Source organism: Halichoerus grypus, chromosome 1 (genome assembly GCF_964656455.1).
Source record: "Halichoerus grypus chromosome 1, mHalGry1.hap1.1, whole genome shotgun sequence".
NCBI classification, from domain to species: domain Eukaryota; kingdom Metazoa; phylum Chordata; class Mammalia; order Carnivora; family Phocidae; genus Halichoerus; species Halichoerus grypus.
In genome coordinates, this window is record NC_135712.1 from 8,482,823 (window position 1) to 8,500,033 (window position 17,211).

Below are 17,211 nucleotides of genomic sequence, written 5' to 3' on the forward strand. Positions count from 1 at the left end.
TTTACTTTTTGTGACTAGGACTGGCAGTCTTATTTTGCCCCTTTGAAACTTTTACTCAGGGGCTCAGATTTCTTTTCCAGACTCTCAAGAAAGTTTCAGAACTGGAAATTTCAGAGATACCCACATTGGACAATTCCCGTGAGTGTTGTCAGCCCATTTTACTTAGTATTTACACCCGTACTTAACACTGTAGCATACCTAGGAGAAACCTGCTGTCTCCCACCAGAGTAGAACAGCAGCAGAATGCAGTACTGAAATGTGAGCCCCTGGGGCGCCTGGGGGGCTCAGGCGATTAAGCATCCGACTCTTGGTTTCAGCTCAGATCATGATCTCAGGGTTGTGAGATTGAGCCCCCCGTTGGGCTCCATGCTCAGCGCAGAGCCTGCTTGGGATTCTCTCTCTCTCCGTCCGCCCCTGTCCCCCCCTCGCACTCTCTCTCTCCTCCTCCCCAAAAAATAAAAATAATGAATGAATGAATGAATAGAATGTAAGCCCCTGAGAGCAGGGGCTTTGCCTCTTTGGTCCCCTGCCCTGTCCATAGTACCTGGAACAGTGTTGATATTATTTCTGCTGTTTTGGCAGTATGTGTACGTAAGCCAAACAAAATTAGTATCTCAGTATTTTGTTACAGTTCTGTTGCTAGTGACCTGATTGATTTGCATAGATTTTTACTTAAATATTAACCACTTTCAGACTGTAACCCTGTTGTCAAGAAAGTAGGATGACTGTATTTCCTTCTATACTTGATTATCTCTGTGGCTTTCTTAACTGAGGCCATCACATACAATACATTACTCTCCAGTGTAGAGTTCTTTTAAGACCATAACCACCACCACAATCCAGATGTGGAACAGTTCTGGCCCTCCCCGAAATTCCCTGTGTCCTCTATAGTCCCCTTTTCTTCCCCCACTCCTCGCCCTCCCCCCAGCCACTGGCAAGTTCCAGTCCACGTTCAGTCCCTCTGGTTGCCCATTTCCAGAATATCTTGTAAGTGGCGTAAGTGTGATTACATGATAGGTAGCCTTTTGAATCTGGCCTCATCAGGTAGCATAATGCCTTTGAGACTCATTCAAGTTGTGCGCATCAGTGGTTTGTTCCGTTCCATTGCTGAGTTGTCTTCCCTGGTATGGATGTACCGCTGTGTTCAGCCATGCGCCCGTTGAAGGACATTCGGGTGATTTGGAATAAAGCTACTAGAAACATTTGCGTACAGATTTTTGTGTGGACATAATCTTTCATTTCACTTGAGTAAAATCTAAGAATAGAATTGTTGAGTAGCATTGTGGGTTTTAATGACAGATTAGAGATGATGCAGTCTCTTCAAAATTTTTCTTTCTAGAACTTCAGTAAACACCACATAATATTGGTCATTACTGACCGTGTGGAGAAATATTTGGTAATCATTTGTTCTCTTTTTCAAACAAGACGGATAACAGTTGTGATACAGAATTGTGGATATGGGAGTACCTAACAAGTTGAAATCTCTCTAATGTTTCTGATTTCTGTTTTCCAACCAAAATGGGTCTCTGAGTGCTACTAAGAAAGACTAGTGTTTTAACAATTGTCTTAGCAATTAATCGTCTAACTTGTGTTTGCCCACCCAGCTCACTGATTTACCCTGTGATTTTGTTGTGCATTTGATTCTCTGTGGGTAAATGAAGGGGCAGCCCACTATTGGTGTACAAGATCTCCAGACCAGATGTAGTGGGAGGATGCCAGGTGGTTCTGAGTACTGCCGCAGCGTTAGGAAGGAGGGATGTGTTTGGGTACTCGGAGGACTCTTGAGAACAATGATGCTCCTCGTGGTGCTGGGACCATCAGAAAGGAGAGATATTGGAGAGAGAAGGGCTGAGGCATTAGGTAAGATAAGAGGCTTTTGCTTCTCTGGCAGTTGTGTTCAAGTTCAAAGCAAGAGATAATCCCCAGAAATGTGACTTTCTAGCACACAGTCTTTAGATCTTTTCCCAAGGCGAGCAGTATGCCCTTGGGTTATCAGAATTTAAAGAGCTTAGATCTTTGTACATTTAGGTCCAGAGGCCACCCATTCTGGGGCTGATCTTACTTTAAAAATTGATTTATTATTAATTATGTTAATAGTTAATCAGTGCACGTGGTTTAAAATTCATGAGTTTCAAGATGGACGCATCTTCCCCTCACCATCCATCAAGGTCCTCTCAATGGGGTAACCAAAAGCTATCAATTTCTTGTGATTCCTGCCAAAGATATTTTATACATATATAAGTAAATATGTACAAATGGCAACAATGTTTTTTCACAGTGGTGCAATATACAGCCTTAAAAAAATAAAAAAGAACATGTATATACTAATGTGAATGATTGTCAGGATATTGTTCAAGGGAAAAACCACCATTTTCCTACTGTTGGAATTTAGGTTATTACAGTCTCGTTATTACAAACAGCATTGCCCTGAATAACCATGTTCATAAGTCATTTCACCTGTACCAGTATATCTGAGGAAAATCCCTAAAATGGAATTGCCCGGCCCAGGTGTTTGTAAAATGTCCTGGTATTGCCACATGTTCTTCATGAGGTCATGGTATTTCAGACTCCCACCAGAAACATCTGAGAGCACCCATTGCCACCTCCCCTAACACAATACCCTCAAATATTGTGGTCTTGGTAATCTGTTAGGTATGATGGTTTTAATTGTTATTTCTCATGTTATTATTGAGATTGGGCATATTTTCATATTTGCCTGTTACACCGAGTTGCATTATTTCCCTAGTTTATCATTTATGTAAGTGATACCAGTCCTAATCACTTTTAGGAAACAAACTTTATTTTGGGTTGTATTTGTAGTAGTATTTATTCAGAGTTTTGAGTCACTTGGATATGATAAAAGTCATCCCGAATGGTTTCTTCTAACATTTTGTTTGTTTGTGTAAAAACATTGAAGTCTTTGATGCATTGTGAACTTTCCATGTATGAAGGTTTGCAATATGGCTCCCACTTAATGTTTTTTTTTCCAGTTCTCTGGCCAGTTTTCTAGTATCATTTAGTGACTATTCCATCTTTTCCTGTGGATTTAAAATGCTACTTTTATCATCTGTTAAATTCCCCTGCTATCTGGGTCTATTTCTGGTCTCCTCCATTTTGTTCTATTGCCCTGTACCACACGTTGTAAATTATCGTGGCAATGTAACATCTCATAGAGCTAGTCTCCTTTCTCTTCTCTTCAACATTCATTGACTATTGTATAAGAATTTTCAAATCCGCTTATCTGGTCTATATCACCATACCACATAGCCGCAGAAAGAATTATTTTCCTTAGGATTCTGTTGTCTAAATTTATAGACTTAACTTTGGGCAAGTAGACACATCGAAGGTGTTAAAACTTTGTATTCGTGGGCCCCTGGGTGGCTCAGTTGGTTAAGCGGCTGCCTTCAGCTCAGGTCATGATCTCAGGGTCCTGGGATTCGAGCCCCACTGGGCTCCCTGCTCAGCGGGAAGCCTGCTTCTCCCCCCCCCCCCCCCCCCGCCACCGTGCTTTCTCTCCCTATCTCTCTCTCTCTCAAATAAATAAATAAAATCTAAAACAAAAAACACAAAAAGACTTTGTTTTAAAAAACATGGTCTGGCTTTCCATTTGTTTTATGCCCCTCAGCTGTGTTTTAAATTTTGTCTTATCAGTGTTTTTGGTCATTTCCTGTTAACTTATAATATTTTGACTTTTAGTTGCTTTTGAAAATAAAGACTTTTCTTCCAGCCTATTTTCTCATTGGTGGTTTTTTGTACATGATGCCTTATAAATTTCTGCACATTAATTTTGAACCCAACTGTCTTCTGAAATTCTCTTCATGTTGATAGTTTTCAGTGAATTGTTGTGGGTTCTTTCAGGCATACAGTCATATTATCTGCAGATAATGACCATTTTACTTTCTCCTTTTCAATTTTCATACTGTTTCTCTGGTTACATTAACTAGTACTTGCAGTCCATTAATCGTGGTGACAGTGTTCATCCTTATTTTATTCTTGATTTAAATGCAGCGTATCTCATTTCCCATCAAGTTTGATGCTGGCTTTTGGGAAAGATCGATCTATTTTGTCGTGTTGAGGAAGTATCCTTCTTACTTTACTAAGAATTTTACCAAGAATGGATATTACATTTTAGCAACTGACTTTTCAGCATCTCTAGAGACGACTGTGATTTTTCTTTGGAGAGCTATTAATATAGTAAGTTGTATTAGTAGTTTTTCTCAATAATTGAGCTATCCATTCATTCAGGACTAAATCCCATGGGATTACGGTGTGATATTCCTTTAAGTTGTTCCTGGATTGTATTTGTTAATATTTTATATAGGACCTTTGGATTGATAGTTATAAGTGAGAAAAATCTAGCTTTCTGTGGGAATGAGTATGTGTATAGATTTTGTCTTTTGGTATCATTATTTTATTTGCTTGATTTTTTTAAAAGAAGCTCCTTTTTCTATGTTTTGGAGTAGTTTCATATTGGAATTTTCTGTTCTTTCTACATTTGGGGATGATCTCAGAAACTCTCTGGGCCTGGTGCTTTGAGCGGGGGCTTATTTATAACTTCCTCTACTTTTTCTGCAGTGACCAATTTGCTTAGGTTTCATGTCTCCTTTATGGTTAGTTTGGGTTAATTATATTTTCCTAGAAGAATAACTCACTTTTTTTTTTTTTTTTTTTAAGATTTTATGTATTTATTTTGACAGAGAGAGAGACAGTGAGAGAGGGAACCCAAGCAGGGGGAGTGGGAGAGGGAGAAGCAGGCTTCCCGCGGAGCAGGGAGCCCGACGTGGGGCTCAATCCCAGGACCCTGGGATCATGACCTGAGCCGAAGGCAGACGCTTAATGACTGAGCCACCCAGGTGCCCCAGAATAACTCACTTTATCAACTTTTCAGATTGACTCACATGCAATCGAACAACGCATTCTCTTACTATTCTTTTAATTACCTCTGTATCTCTGCTATTTCTTATTTCTTATTTTGGAAATTTGTGTTTGCTTTCCTCTTTTTTTTTTTTCTTGATGAGTTGAATAATTTGCTTTGCTATTTAAAAAAAAAAAAAAAGAACCGTTGAACTTATTTACGGGCCAGTTTGGTCAATTTTTGTGCATGAACTATGGACACGAAAAAGAACGTAGCTCCCCCAGGGCGTGGGGTTCCACGTGTGCCCATTAGTCATACCTTTCTGACGCGTCCCGTAGGTCCTTTATACCTTTTCTTCTTCTTGTCCTTTTATGTGTCATGAGCTAAGGGGGCAAATTAACATCTCCCACACCGGATGTGTTTTCCTCAATTTCTGCTGGTGTCCGCTGTAGTTTCTGCTTGCGAGTGTCAATGCCACGTTATTCGATCGCAGGGAGTCGTGCCGCGGGTCTTCGCCGCGAGCTACACTGCTGGGAATTGCACAGTGCCCTTCTTTGTCTCGTCCGGTCCTTCCCGCCCTGAACTCAGCCTTGTTTGATGTGCAGATTACAGCCTGTGATTGATTTCTTCGCTCTTGCTTCAGAGTCCTTTGCTTAGCCTTTCTTCTTCTTGTAGGTGCTTCTCTGTCATACAACAGAAAATTGGGTTTTGCTTTGAGATAGAATCTGAATGTCTGTTTTTAATAGACATTAATTTAGCCCATTTATTAATCTGGCATGTGTTTGGCATGAGTTCTGTCGCTGCTGCTTTGGTGTCACTTGAGGGGATGGTTTTTTAAGTAGCTTTTAAAACTTCCTCTCTCCAGCCTTCTTTTCTTTGCTTTATGTTGTTTATATGATTTTCTAATACTTTGGAGTTTTATTTGTTATAATTGTTACCCTTACAACTTTTTATTGTGCCCTACATCTGCTATGTTTTAGACGTTATTTATTAATCCCCTCTTGTGAGCAATGATGAAATTGTTGTATTTCCCCTTCTTTCCTTCCTCCTTTCTTCTCTTCTACCAACTGGTCTTAGTTATTTACAAATATCACCTTTACTGGTATTTACGTTTGTGAGGTTTATTTGTACTCTGTGATTCGATTTGTTTAGGGCAGCACTGTCTAGTAGAACTCTCCGCGGTGATGTGTGTGTCCTGTTTATCTGCCCTGTCCACTGTGACAGCCACTGGCCATAAAGTGGTTTTTAAGCACTTGAATATGTGGCTAGTACGACTGAGGAGCTGAACTTAAACTTTATTTAATATTAAGCCGTATAAATTTGAGTTTAAATAGCCACATATGGCTAATGGCTGCCATGCTGGGGAGCATGGGTTGTCTTTTTTTTTTTTAAGTTTATTTATTTATTTAAGTTATCTCTACACCCAGCATGAGGCTCGAATTCACGACCCCAGAATCGAGAATCACACGCTCCTCCGACTGAGCCAGCCAGGTGCCCTGGAGAGCATGGTTTTCATGGAGTGTTTGTAAGCCCCAGCTATGAGAGTCAGGGCAAGCATGGACATTATGCTACCTCCCATGTTCTTGCTCCATTCCTCTCCCGGCTAGTGTTACTTAAGTCACCTCTACACTGTTGGATTTTGCATTCTGTTCTCCTACCATCATCATCACGTATCTCCTTGTCTTATTATTAGAGTTAAAGGGATTCAGTCTTCACAAGTGGTTTTTTTTTTTTTTGACTAGCCAGTTTTTTTTTTTTTTGACTAGCTAGTTTTTCTAGCCATCCCATGGATGCTTGTAGTTCACTATGTACTAAATTCCTCAAGGAGGATTTTCACGCAGTGCTCCTTGGGATTTGTTTCTACACATTTAAAGCTTCTTTATAGTGGAGTGACTGTTTAGGTGGGTATAAAATTCTATGATCATGCTGTGTTCATTGAGCATTGTAATGGCCATGGCTGTACCTTCATTTTGAATTGCATCTTACTATGGAGAAGTCTGGTTTTTCTCCCCTCTTATGAGTGACTTGATCTTTTTGCCTGACTCCTGAAGGATTCTTTCTTTTTGAGATAGAATAATTTTACTAAAATCTGTCCTTTGCTTGACCATTCCTGATTCATTTGCCCTTTCAGTATTTTTTTTGTAAGATTTTATTTATTTGAGAGAGAGAGAGAGAACGAGTTGGGGGGAGGGGCAGAGGGAGAGGGAGAAACAGACTCCCTGCTGAACAGGGACCCCCAATGCGGGGCTCAATCCCAGGACCTGGAGATCATGACCTGAGCTGAAGGCAGACGTTTAACCAACTGAGCCACCCAGGGGCCCGACCCTTTGAGTATTTTAAAATTGTATCAGTGAATATGTGTTCTGTTCCATTCTTTCAGTTTCCTAATTTGGGAACTTCATTATGCACATGTTGGATGTTCCTCACTGTCCCTTATATTTGTCACTTTTTTGGTGATTCTTTTTAATACTTTATTAAATTTTCATTTAATTTGTTTGCATTTTCTCACTTCTGCCTGCGTGTACTTTTTGCCTCTTTCAGTTTCACCTCCTTTCCTGTGATGTTTTTATTTTTTTCCTTCCACTTCTTTCCTGAGTTTTTCTTCTATTTTTATCTCTTTCTGTGACCTCTTCATTTCATCATCCCTGAGCTCTTACAGCTCTGTTTTCTGTCCATCTTTTATGTAAGCAATTTAAAACATTCATGGTGAAATGCATGTTCACAGTTTTCATCTGCTTGATGGTACTGTTTTTTCTGGTGAATGGTCATTTATGAATATTGAATATTGAGTAATGAATATTCAGTAAGCATTCATCAAGGTCCTGTTCTCACAATCACTCGAACCTGTGGAGTTTATATTTCAGGAGTACAGATAACATATAAGAGATCATTACTTATGTATATTTTAGAAGGTGACAAGTGCTCTAGAGCAGAGTTGAGGAATGGGGTAAGTGAGTGTGGGAAGCGGGCAGTTTTAAAGAGGATGGTCAGGGAAGCCCTCGCTAAAATGGTGTCATTTGCACAATGACTTGATGGAGATGAGGGAGTGAATGTTAAAGAAAAAATTATCCATGATACTTGTTAAAGACATCAGGCAGGGTGGGGCGCCTGGGTGGCTCAGTCGTTAAGCGTCTGCCTTCGGCTCAGGTCATGATTCCAGGTCCTGGGATTGAGCCCCGCATCGGGCTCCCTGCTCCACGGGAAGCCTGCTTCTCCCTCCCCCACTCCCCTGCTTGTGTTCCCTCTCTCGCTGTGTCTCTCTCTCTGTCAAATAAATAAAAAAAAAATCTTTAAAAAAAAAAAAAAGACATCAGGCAGGGTTTTTCAAGGGGAACTGTTGTGGTGGGTGTGGAGACCTCTGCAGTGGGGGCTTGCAGTAGGAGAGAGAACAGACTCAACTCTGAGTACAGTGCAGGCAAAGAGCTGGGGGACCAGGCGGCGTCAGTGGGTGGAAAATTACAGAGAGGAGACATCAGGGACAAAGTCTAAGAGTGGATTCTGGCTAACCAACCTAACAAGATTCTTGCTGAAGGCAGGCCAGGGTGACTGACCTCATATGGGGCTCTGGGGGAGGATGAGAAACCCGAGCAAGGATGATCAGATATAGGGGCTGGCTAAAGCAATTAGCAGAATTCTTGCTACGGTTGGACCATGCAGAGACAAACATGGAAGTCCAGACGTCAAGGCCTGGTCGAAAAACAGCTCTAGGAAGGCTGAGTAGCGTTTGGTCAAGGAGAGAATTTTTGTCATAAGCCACGTGGGTACCTGCAGGAGGAGCATCCAGGTGGAGGGAAGAACACGTGCAAATGCCCTGGGGCGGGAATTTGCAGGCACCTAAAGGACTAGCAAGGGGGCCAGGGAGGGAGGAGTGAAATGAAGTGACTGAGGGGGCGGGTTAAGAGATGAGGCCAGACTGGTCAGGGGAGGGGCAGACCTCCCCTTTGTAGGCCATCGAAATGACTTTGGCCTTTCCCCTGAGTGACATGGGGAGCTGCCATAAGGTCCCTTGAAGTAGAAGAGTGACATGATCTGTCTTGTATGGCTCCATCATCTGCTGCTTGGATTTCTTTCCCGTCCCTCCCTCACTCATGTTTACATCGATTATGTCTCCTTTTTGTAAGCCTTGAACTTATCCCTCCACCAGGCTGGCTGAGGTTTGATGTGTGGGTGTCTTTGTCCTTCACTGCTCTTCCGCTGTGGCCGAAGCAGCGGGGTGGGGGAGGGGGGTTCGCAGTGGGAGGGCCTGCGTGCCTCCCCGTGCTGCAGAGGCTCCTGCTTCCCACTGCCTGCAGGAACCTCTTGCTGGGGCTGCCTCCTCGGCCCCTCGGGTCCCGAGCAGCTCCGGCCAAGCCTGCAGCCGGGGCAGCCGCCCCCGACGTGTGCCCTCACCCGCCAGAAGCCGAGTCCCACGGCCACAGGGCCTTGTTTCGGCTTTCTCCCGCGGGTCCCTGCTGGCTCCTCGCCTTTTTAGCAGGCCTTCCACCTTGTCTTGGTCCTCACCTGTCTCCTTGCTTCACCGAGAATAGAGGCTGTGGGATTATTTCTTGTTCTTTCGGGCGGCTTCCAGGAGGCTGGCATGGGGATGCCGACTTGACACCATCTTCAAACCCGGGGTCCAGATTATGGGCGTGGTATTTCATTCTGGGGAACCCAAAAGAAAAAAAGTTGTGTTGTTTGCTAGTGGCCTTTTCCACTTAGAGAAGAACGAGGTCTCTGAACGGAGTTGGGTGTCATTTCTGCCCAGAGGGCCAGCGTGGCTGAAACCGGGGTGCGACCAGTACCTTCTCAGTGCTTGTACCAGCCTGAACTTTGGTTTGCAGCTCAGGACAGCTGTTCTAGGCCCTTCTCCAGACCTGGCTCCTCCGGGCCAGAGAGTCGAGCTGGCCCGGTCAGGAGTCCCCATCAGCGGAGCCGTGCGGCCGAAGCAGGGTCTGTCACCTCGAGTCTTCTCCACGCGTGCAAGTGGGGGGCCTGCATCGCTCACGTCTGTATTTCTGGGCCTTTCTCAGGCCCGGGGCCCCCTTGATGCCGTGACGACAGCCATGGCCCTTCTAAAAATTAGCACCTGCGCGTGTGATATTTGTGCATCGTTTCTGGGGTTTGCTCCCATCCTTGAGTCTGTGAGTGACCCCTGCTAATGACGTTGGGTGACGTATCAGCACCATCTGGAGCCATAGTCTTCCTTTCTCCCTGTTGAGAGTTCTAGACAAAAGTCGGGGGCACGTTCTTGGTGACGTCTTGAGTTTTCCCTTAGTTTTAGTTATTCAAGCTCATTCTGTGCCCCTTTGCCAGAATTAATCAAGCATTGTCTGGGGTGCCTACACTAATAAGGTGTCATACGTCAGTTATCTTTCCATGAAAAACAAAAGAATCGGTTCCTATTACTATGGGCCTTACCTCTTTGTTGAACTGTCTTCTGTTTCTAAAATTCTGTTTCTTAAAAATAAATAATAAAAAAAAATTTCTGTACCTTGGCTTCTTGGGCTACACTTGGACAAATTCTATACCCCTTTTTTGTTGGTGGGGATTGAACAGACCTGCCAAACTTACCTACAAATATTTCATTAATTTTGTATTTCTACTATATTTTCTTTCTTTTTTTTTTTTTAAGATTTTATTTATTTATTTGAAGAAGTGAGAGAAAGAGAGCGAGCACGAGCGGGGGGTGGAGGGGGCGGGTGGACAGAGGGAGAAGCAGCCTCCCCACTGAGCAGGGAGCCCGATGCAGGACTCGGTCCCAGGACCCCGAGATCATGACCTGAGCCAAAGGCAGACGCTTCACTGACTGAGTTCCCCAGGCGCCCCACTACTTATTCTTTCTTAATTAAATCAAAGAATGACGGAAGAGTCCCTTGGGTCATGAAATATTTACTCTGCTTCCTTCCAAGGTACTTTACTTCCTTTTTCTCCTTATGCCATAGGGACCAGGGAAGGAAGGGTTGTATTGATGTCACGACTATAATATGCCGATCAGTGGTCAGCCCAGATCCGTTCCCATGAGATTAACTGACAGTGTGATTAGATAGGTTCAGAGTGTCCCAAGTGCTGCCATGTCGTGTAAGTGATAAAGTTCATGAAATTGTTTTGGCTCATTTTATTACTTGACACTAGTCAGATCAATTTTTAAAAATATACCAGTGAATTTAAATTTTTAAAAATTAGAGTTCTATTTAATTTGGGTTGTACAAGAAGTAATAGAATTAATTTTAATTAAATTTAAAAGTTAAATTATTTCAGAGGACTTTTAGTTTAAATTAAACCATGAGAGACTATGGACTCTGAGAAACAGACTGAGGGTTCTAGAGGGGAGGGGGGTGGGGGGATGGGTTAGCCTGGTGATGGGTATTAAAGAGGGTACGTATTCAATGGAGCACTGGGTGTTACATGCAAACAATGAATCATAGAACACTACATCAAAAATAAATAAATAGGAAAAAAAATTATTTGCTTATGCACTTTTTATGGGGGAGCAGGAAACAAAAACAAAATACTTAGTTCATTTAAGGGACACAGACTACTCCCCGCTCCCCAAATTCTTCAGACTGTGAGAACTTGGTACAAGTTTTTTCACTGGGTGACTAGAGGAAATAAAAAGATTTAAACACTAATAGGACAGATGGTTTTTAATGCTTTGATCTGCAGGCCCCTTTTAATTTTGCTGTATTTCTTTTTTTTTTTTTGGTTTGGTTGTCAGTAATTTGCTGCCATCATATTACCATTGGACAGCAGTCGTGCTATGTTTCTGAAGGTCATTTCACAAACATGTTGTTTGAATTTATTGTGGATTCTCTTTCCGCTCTGGTGGACGCCGTGTTGTCTCCTGAACTTCCTTTTCCACCCCCAACCCCCGTAGCAAATTGAGACCGCCGAGTTCTTTGGTGACAGGAAGAGACTTCCATCCAGGAGAGAGGATAATGTCCATATTCTGTTACTCCATAATTATCTTCAGATAGATGAATAGATGATCTGTTGTGAAATCTTTCCTAAACGATTTCATGATCCAGGGAAATCTAGGCTCGAATGTCTACAGAGAGAGCCGGGCCGTGGAGAGACTGGGGAAGACTTAGCGAAAGTGGTGGGGTGCCCTCACGTGTTCTGTGGACAAGCTCCAGACCCCTCCTCAGTGAGGCTTCCTGGGCCGAGGGAGCACCGGGCCAGTAGTTGTGTTACATTATGCATATGAAAACGTGTAGTCGTTTTAGCATAATTGAGAAAGAACCCAAAGAAAAGGGTTTTATTTTATTGTATTCTTTCTGAAGAGGTCATTATACATACTTGTGTATAATGTGGCCTTGAACCTGCTATTTACCTCTGGCCCTGCTCTTTACCCTTTTTGCAATCAGACATTTGTTGGGATTCTCCCAGCGGGGAGTGCGGACGTGTCTGGAAGGCCCTGATGGCCTGAGATACTCTGCCCACCCCCTACCACCCCCCAGTGCTCCCCAGAGGTCCGGCCCCGCCCCGCAGCATCCACCCCTTCGGGACGCTGTGCTTGCTCCATCCCAGCATCCAGGTCTCTGGTCTGCACTAAGTGCTCAGTGAATATCTACATCTTTGAACAAATTGCTTGTTAAGGAGACCTGCTTTTGCTAATAAACAAGGTGAATGCAAAGACGTGTTAATTTGACTGGTGGCTGTCTCTGCTCCCCTAGGAAGTGCTCTCGGGCGTGGTGGTCATATCTGGTAAGGATTCGATCCAGCACCAGGGAGTGTCTTTGACAGTGGAAGGAAGTGTGAACCTCCAGCTCAGTGCCAAGAGTGTGGGTGTGTTCGAGGCATTCTATAATTCAGTTAAGGTAAGAACGCTGACGTTGCACATTTTTAGTTCATTATCCCGATGTGTGTGGTGGTTTTTACTTGTTTTCTGGCTTTATTGTTGTTACCTGTCAGTATTTTGCAAGGTATAGCGGTGGTCCTACTTTTTTTAATACTTGCTAATCAAACCGCAAAAATATTCAGATATTTTGACTCTGGATATATCCTGCTATTGCAAGTCTGCCAGTTTTTATTCCTGTAAGATAGGATTAGGAGAACTGTAAGTAGACTAAATTCAGCCTTTAAAGACACCAGAGGTCTTCTGAGAAGTGCCTCTGGCTTCTGGCACTGACCTTCCTAAAACAAAACTGTTGTTAGGACTGTGTATGCGGCAGCTCTTGGAGTTGGTACTCAGGTAAGACGCAGATAGAGCAGTGGCCATTCTTTTCCTTTTTGTCATTTTGGGTAGAAGTGTGTGTTCCAGAATATAAACTCTTTTCCTATACTTAGAGTTTCCTTTTCCGGAGGGACATATTAACTGAGTTATGAGGGGGAAGGAGGTCAGAGGGAAGAAGGGGTCTCGTTAACCGCATTCAGATTCAGGGCCTGCCCGTGCTCTTCCGCAATCTCCGTGTTCTCTTCCAGAAGCACTCAGAGGCTCACTTCACAAGTGGTAGATTTTCTGAGTGTTGCTAAACCAAGGCTTCGAATACACGAACTAGTTAAGGGGTGATAGCTGCCTTTGGGCAGGGTCCCGGTGTAACGCGGAGGCGCCCGGGGCTGAGGACAGACCCGCTCCTCCCCACGCGGCAGGCGGTGGGGAGGCTCCCAGGAGGCTGGGGTCTGAGGCGGGCACAGGCTGGTGAGGAGCCCCCAGGTTCAGGTGGCGGCCCTCCTGGCCCAGCGCCTTGACTGTGCATGTCTGCTGCTTCATTCTGAAGGTAGGAGTGCCTGGCGGGAGGGTTGTTAGGACAGCGAACGGAGCTTTTTGGGGAAAGGAGAGGAAATACGGCTTCGGATGTGCACCAAACATCCAAGCATCCGGTCCTGTGAACGAACCATAATTGTGCCAGCGACTCGAGCCAGCTGGCTGCTCGTCTGCAGTCCCAGCACTGTGCTGGCCAGGACACGGGCAGGGTAGCCTCTGAGGGCTCGGGGTTCGTGTCTTTCAGGAGATCGTTAATAGACATGCTAATTGGAAAATGCATCCAGAAGTGCGTGTTGATGGATAGAGTTGCTTTTTCTTTACAGCCTATCCAGATTATCAACAGTACCATTGAAATGGTGAAGCCAGGGAAATTTCCCAGTGGCAAAACAGAAATTCCTTTTGAGTTTCCTTTGCATGTGAAGGGCAACAAAGTTCTGTACGAGACTTATCACGGAGTGTTCGTCAACATTCAGGTGAGAGTTTCCTAATCCCGTGCAGTTCATTTCCTGGCTTTTCCTTTGCAAAACGGCTCCATCTTTCTTTCACTGAAGGTTAATAGGGGACCCAAGAATTTAATACTGTAATTATGCCAGGACCGCCCATGTATATTCTAGTTTGATTTCTCATTTTGCTTTGCGGAACACATTTTAGGGGTGGCCGTTATTTTTGATAGGAACCCTGGAGGACCCCTGCTATGCCTTCTTTTAAAAAATCCTGTTGTTTCTTTTGGGCCCTGTTCCAGCCACACTGATACCGTGAGAGGTGCTGTTAGTGTTTGGTGCACATTTGTGCCCTCGCTCCTCTCTGGCACTCGCACTGATTGTCTGTTTTATACGCATAAATATCTCTTTGTTAGATATCCGAAGGCTACTACTCTAACATAGGCTAGTATTCTTTATTGAACAAACCCTGTAAATGAGGGGAAGTGAGTTTATGACTTCCTGTCTACCTCTGCTGGCTCAGGATGCCTTTAGCCACTATTGTCTCCGGCACAGTTTGGAGTCATGACTCAGAGGGAGCGGGCGGGAGAGAGCCTTTCCTTTATTCGGTGGAAAGAAAGGTACTTTTGTGATACCAGCTTTGCAGGGCTCCCCTTGCCGCGTGAGACAAAACCATTTTGTCTTGCGTACGTGCAACAGGGCGGAAAGTTAGGAAGTTTCCTGATTTATTAACTTGTAGCTGATAATTTGGTCTCGGCAAAAGACCCCTCCCCTGCCTAAAACGCACCACTTTATTTATTTATTTTTAATGATTTTATTTTTATTTATTTGACAGAGAGAGACGCAGTGAGAGAGGGAACACAAGCAGGGGGAGTGGGAGAGGGAGAAGCAGGCTTCCCGCGGAGCAGGGAGCCCGATGCGGGCCTCGATCCCAGGATCCTGGGATCTTGACCCAAGACGAAGGCAGACGCTCAACCGACTGAGCCACCCGGGCGCCCCTAAAATGCACCACTTTAAAAATACAGATCCTCAGAACACTTGTGAGAGTTTCAACTCAAAATTTGACTGCGTGCGAGTTCTACAAAGTGCCGGAAACATGGGGTGAGCAGAAGCACGGGCCGTGTGACATCCTGCACCGCAGTCATTGTCTTTCCGTCCAGAAAAACTGCATCTAGTCCTTCATTATTGGTGCACCAGTTTCAGGCAATGCGTGCACTAGAGGCTTTGGACAGCACGCAGGAGGTGACAGCAATGACCGGCTTCCGAGGTCGGGAGTACTCTGACCGCAGAACGCAGTACATGCAAAATGCCTTCTTAGCAAGCCTGACAGGATCTCAGACGTCTCATTCAAGCGTCGTATTTATTCTCTCCCCAGCATCCGCATCGCCTTGCTTTCCCGACACAGTAGCTCTTTAATACTGTTTATTTAATAACATAAGTGTTCGTTCATGAGAAACTGAAGAGACTAACATTCAGGTTTCACTGGTCATACTTCTTGTGCCTTCCTCCTATGTTCATCGTTCTTGTTAAGAGATTAATTTGTTTCAGGGGCGCCTGGGTGGCTCAGTCGTTGGGCTTCTGCCTTCGGCTCAGGTCATGATCCCAGGGTCCTGGGATCGAGCCCCGCATCGGGCTCCCTGCTCAGCGGGAAGCCTGCTTCTCCCTCTCCCACTCCCCCTGCTTGTGTTCCCTCTCTCGCTGTGTCTCTCTCCGTCAAATCAATAAATAAAATCTTTAAAAAAAAAAAAGATTAATTTGTTTCAAATCAAATTGGAGGGGCGCCTGGCTGGCTCAGGCGGTTGAGCACGCGACTCTTGATCTCGGGGTTGTGAGTTCGAGCCCCACGTTGGGTGTACAGATTACTTTAAAAAATAAAGTCTTTAAAAAAAATCAAATTGGAAATCTCACTCTTTTCCAAATATTGCCAAGAAGGGCATGCAGATTTACAGTTGACCCTTGAACAACATGGGTTTGAACTGTGTGGATCCCCTTTACCTGGATCTCTTAGAGTGCAAATGTATGTTCTCTTCCTTATGGTTTTCTTTTCTCTAGCTTACTTTATTGCAAGAATCCAGTATACGATACATATAACATAAAATATCTAATGTTACTGGCCAGGCTTCTGGTCAACAATAAGCTCTCAGTAGTTATGTTTTTGGGAAGTCACAAGTTACACATGGATTTTTGACTGTGCAGGGATCGGCGCTCCTCACCCCACATTGTTCAAGAGTCAATTGTACATAAAAAACTGTACTTGTGTCCTGCATGGCTGTGTGTAAATTGGAAACTCTTTAAAATGCAATTGGAGGGTTAGCAGGTGGTGAATTCTTCAGTACGGTGTATGATCACCCAGACCCAACCTTTATTTTGGTCAACAGATTTTACCCCTTGAAGGCAACTTCAGAGTGCTACAACTTGAATTCTCTACCTCCCCAAATATCTCACAGATTTCTAAAAATTAAGAGATTTCCTCTCATCCTAACCTCCAATTTAGAAGAGCTTATCACCTAGATTGAACATTTATTAGAATTTTGCCCTTTTTGTTTCATCTTTGTTGATCTTTCCTGAGTCGTTTCGAAGTTCCAGAATCATGACACTTGTTGGGCTACTTCACTGTCCATCTATAGAAAATAGGGACGCTCTCCTACAGAAACACAGCTGGTGTTTTCACACCTGTCAAAATTAGCAAAAATTCTCGGAATACCATCTCATTCCCAATTCGTATTCAAATTTGTTGTTGCTCCTTTTGAGAAAACATACTTCTTTTTAAAAGATTTTATTTTTAAGTAATCTCTACACCCAGCGTGGGGCTCGAACTCACAACCCTGAGACCAAGAGTCACCTGCTCCACCCACTGAGCCAGCCAGGTGCCCCTTGAAAATATACTTCTCCAGAGAAACTAGGATGGTGGGTTGTTGTTTTTTTTATCTGTTTTTCATTCATTGATTCATTCATTCAGTTTCTAGAGGGGTCTTTTGCTAGCCTCGTTGTTTTATAGCAGAGCAGATGGTGACGGCCTAGGGTCCCACAGGGCGTTGCCCTCCATCGCACCCTCGCTTGCCGTGCTTACCCTGAAGATTCACGGGTGCATTACTTGGGACAGAAAGTGTTGTTAAACCTGGTAACATCCTCTTTCTCAAATTATGTGGGCGCCAAGGCATTTTACATTGGTAATTGAATTGTGTTGTAGTAGCATAATGAAAACATAGTAAAAACCATGAGACAGAATAAAG

At 43.9% G+C, this 17,211-nt stretch overlaps 1 protein-coding gene across 4 annotated transcripts in view; it reads left to right on the plus strand.

Moving 5' to 3' along the window:
- The window catches only part of VPS26C (VPS26 endosomal protein sorting factor C), a 44,196-nt gene that overhangs the window by 13,155 nt on the left and 13,830 nt on the right, over positions 1-17,211 (plus strand). For 3 of the 4 annotated variants that reach the window (XM_036106356.2, XM_036106355.2, XM_036106354.2), the window contains exons 2-3: positions 12,508-12,651; positions 13,862-14,011. The exons of the other annotated variant lie outside the window; for it this stretch is intronic. In XM_036106356.2, coding sequence (XP_035962249.1) covers positions 12,508-12,651; positions 13,862-14,011 — 294 coding nt within the window. The remainder of the gene's footprint in view (positions 1-12,507; positions 12,652-13,861; positions 14,012-17,211) is intronic. 4 annotated transcript variants of the gene reach the window in all.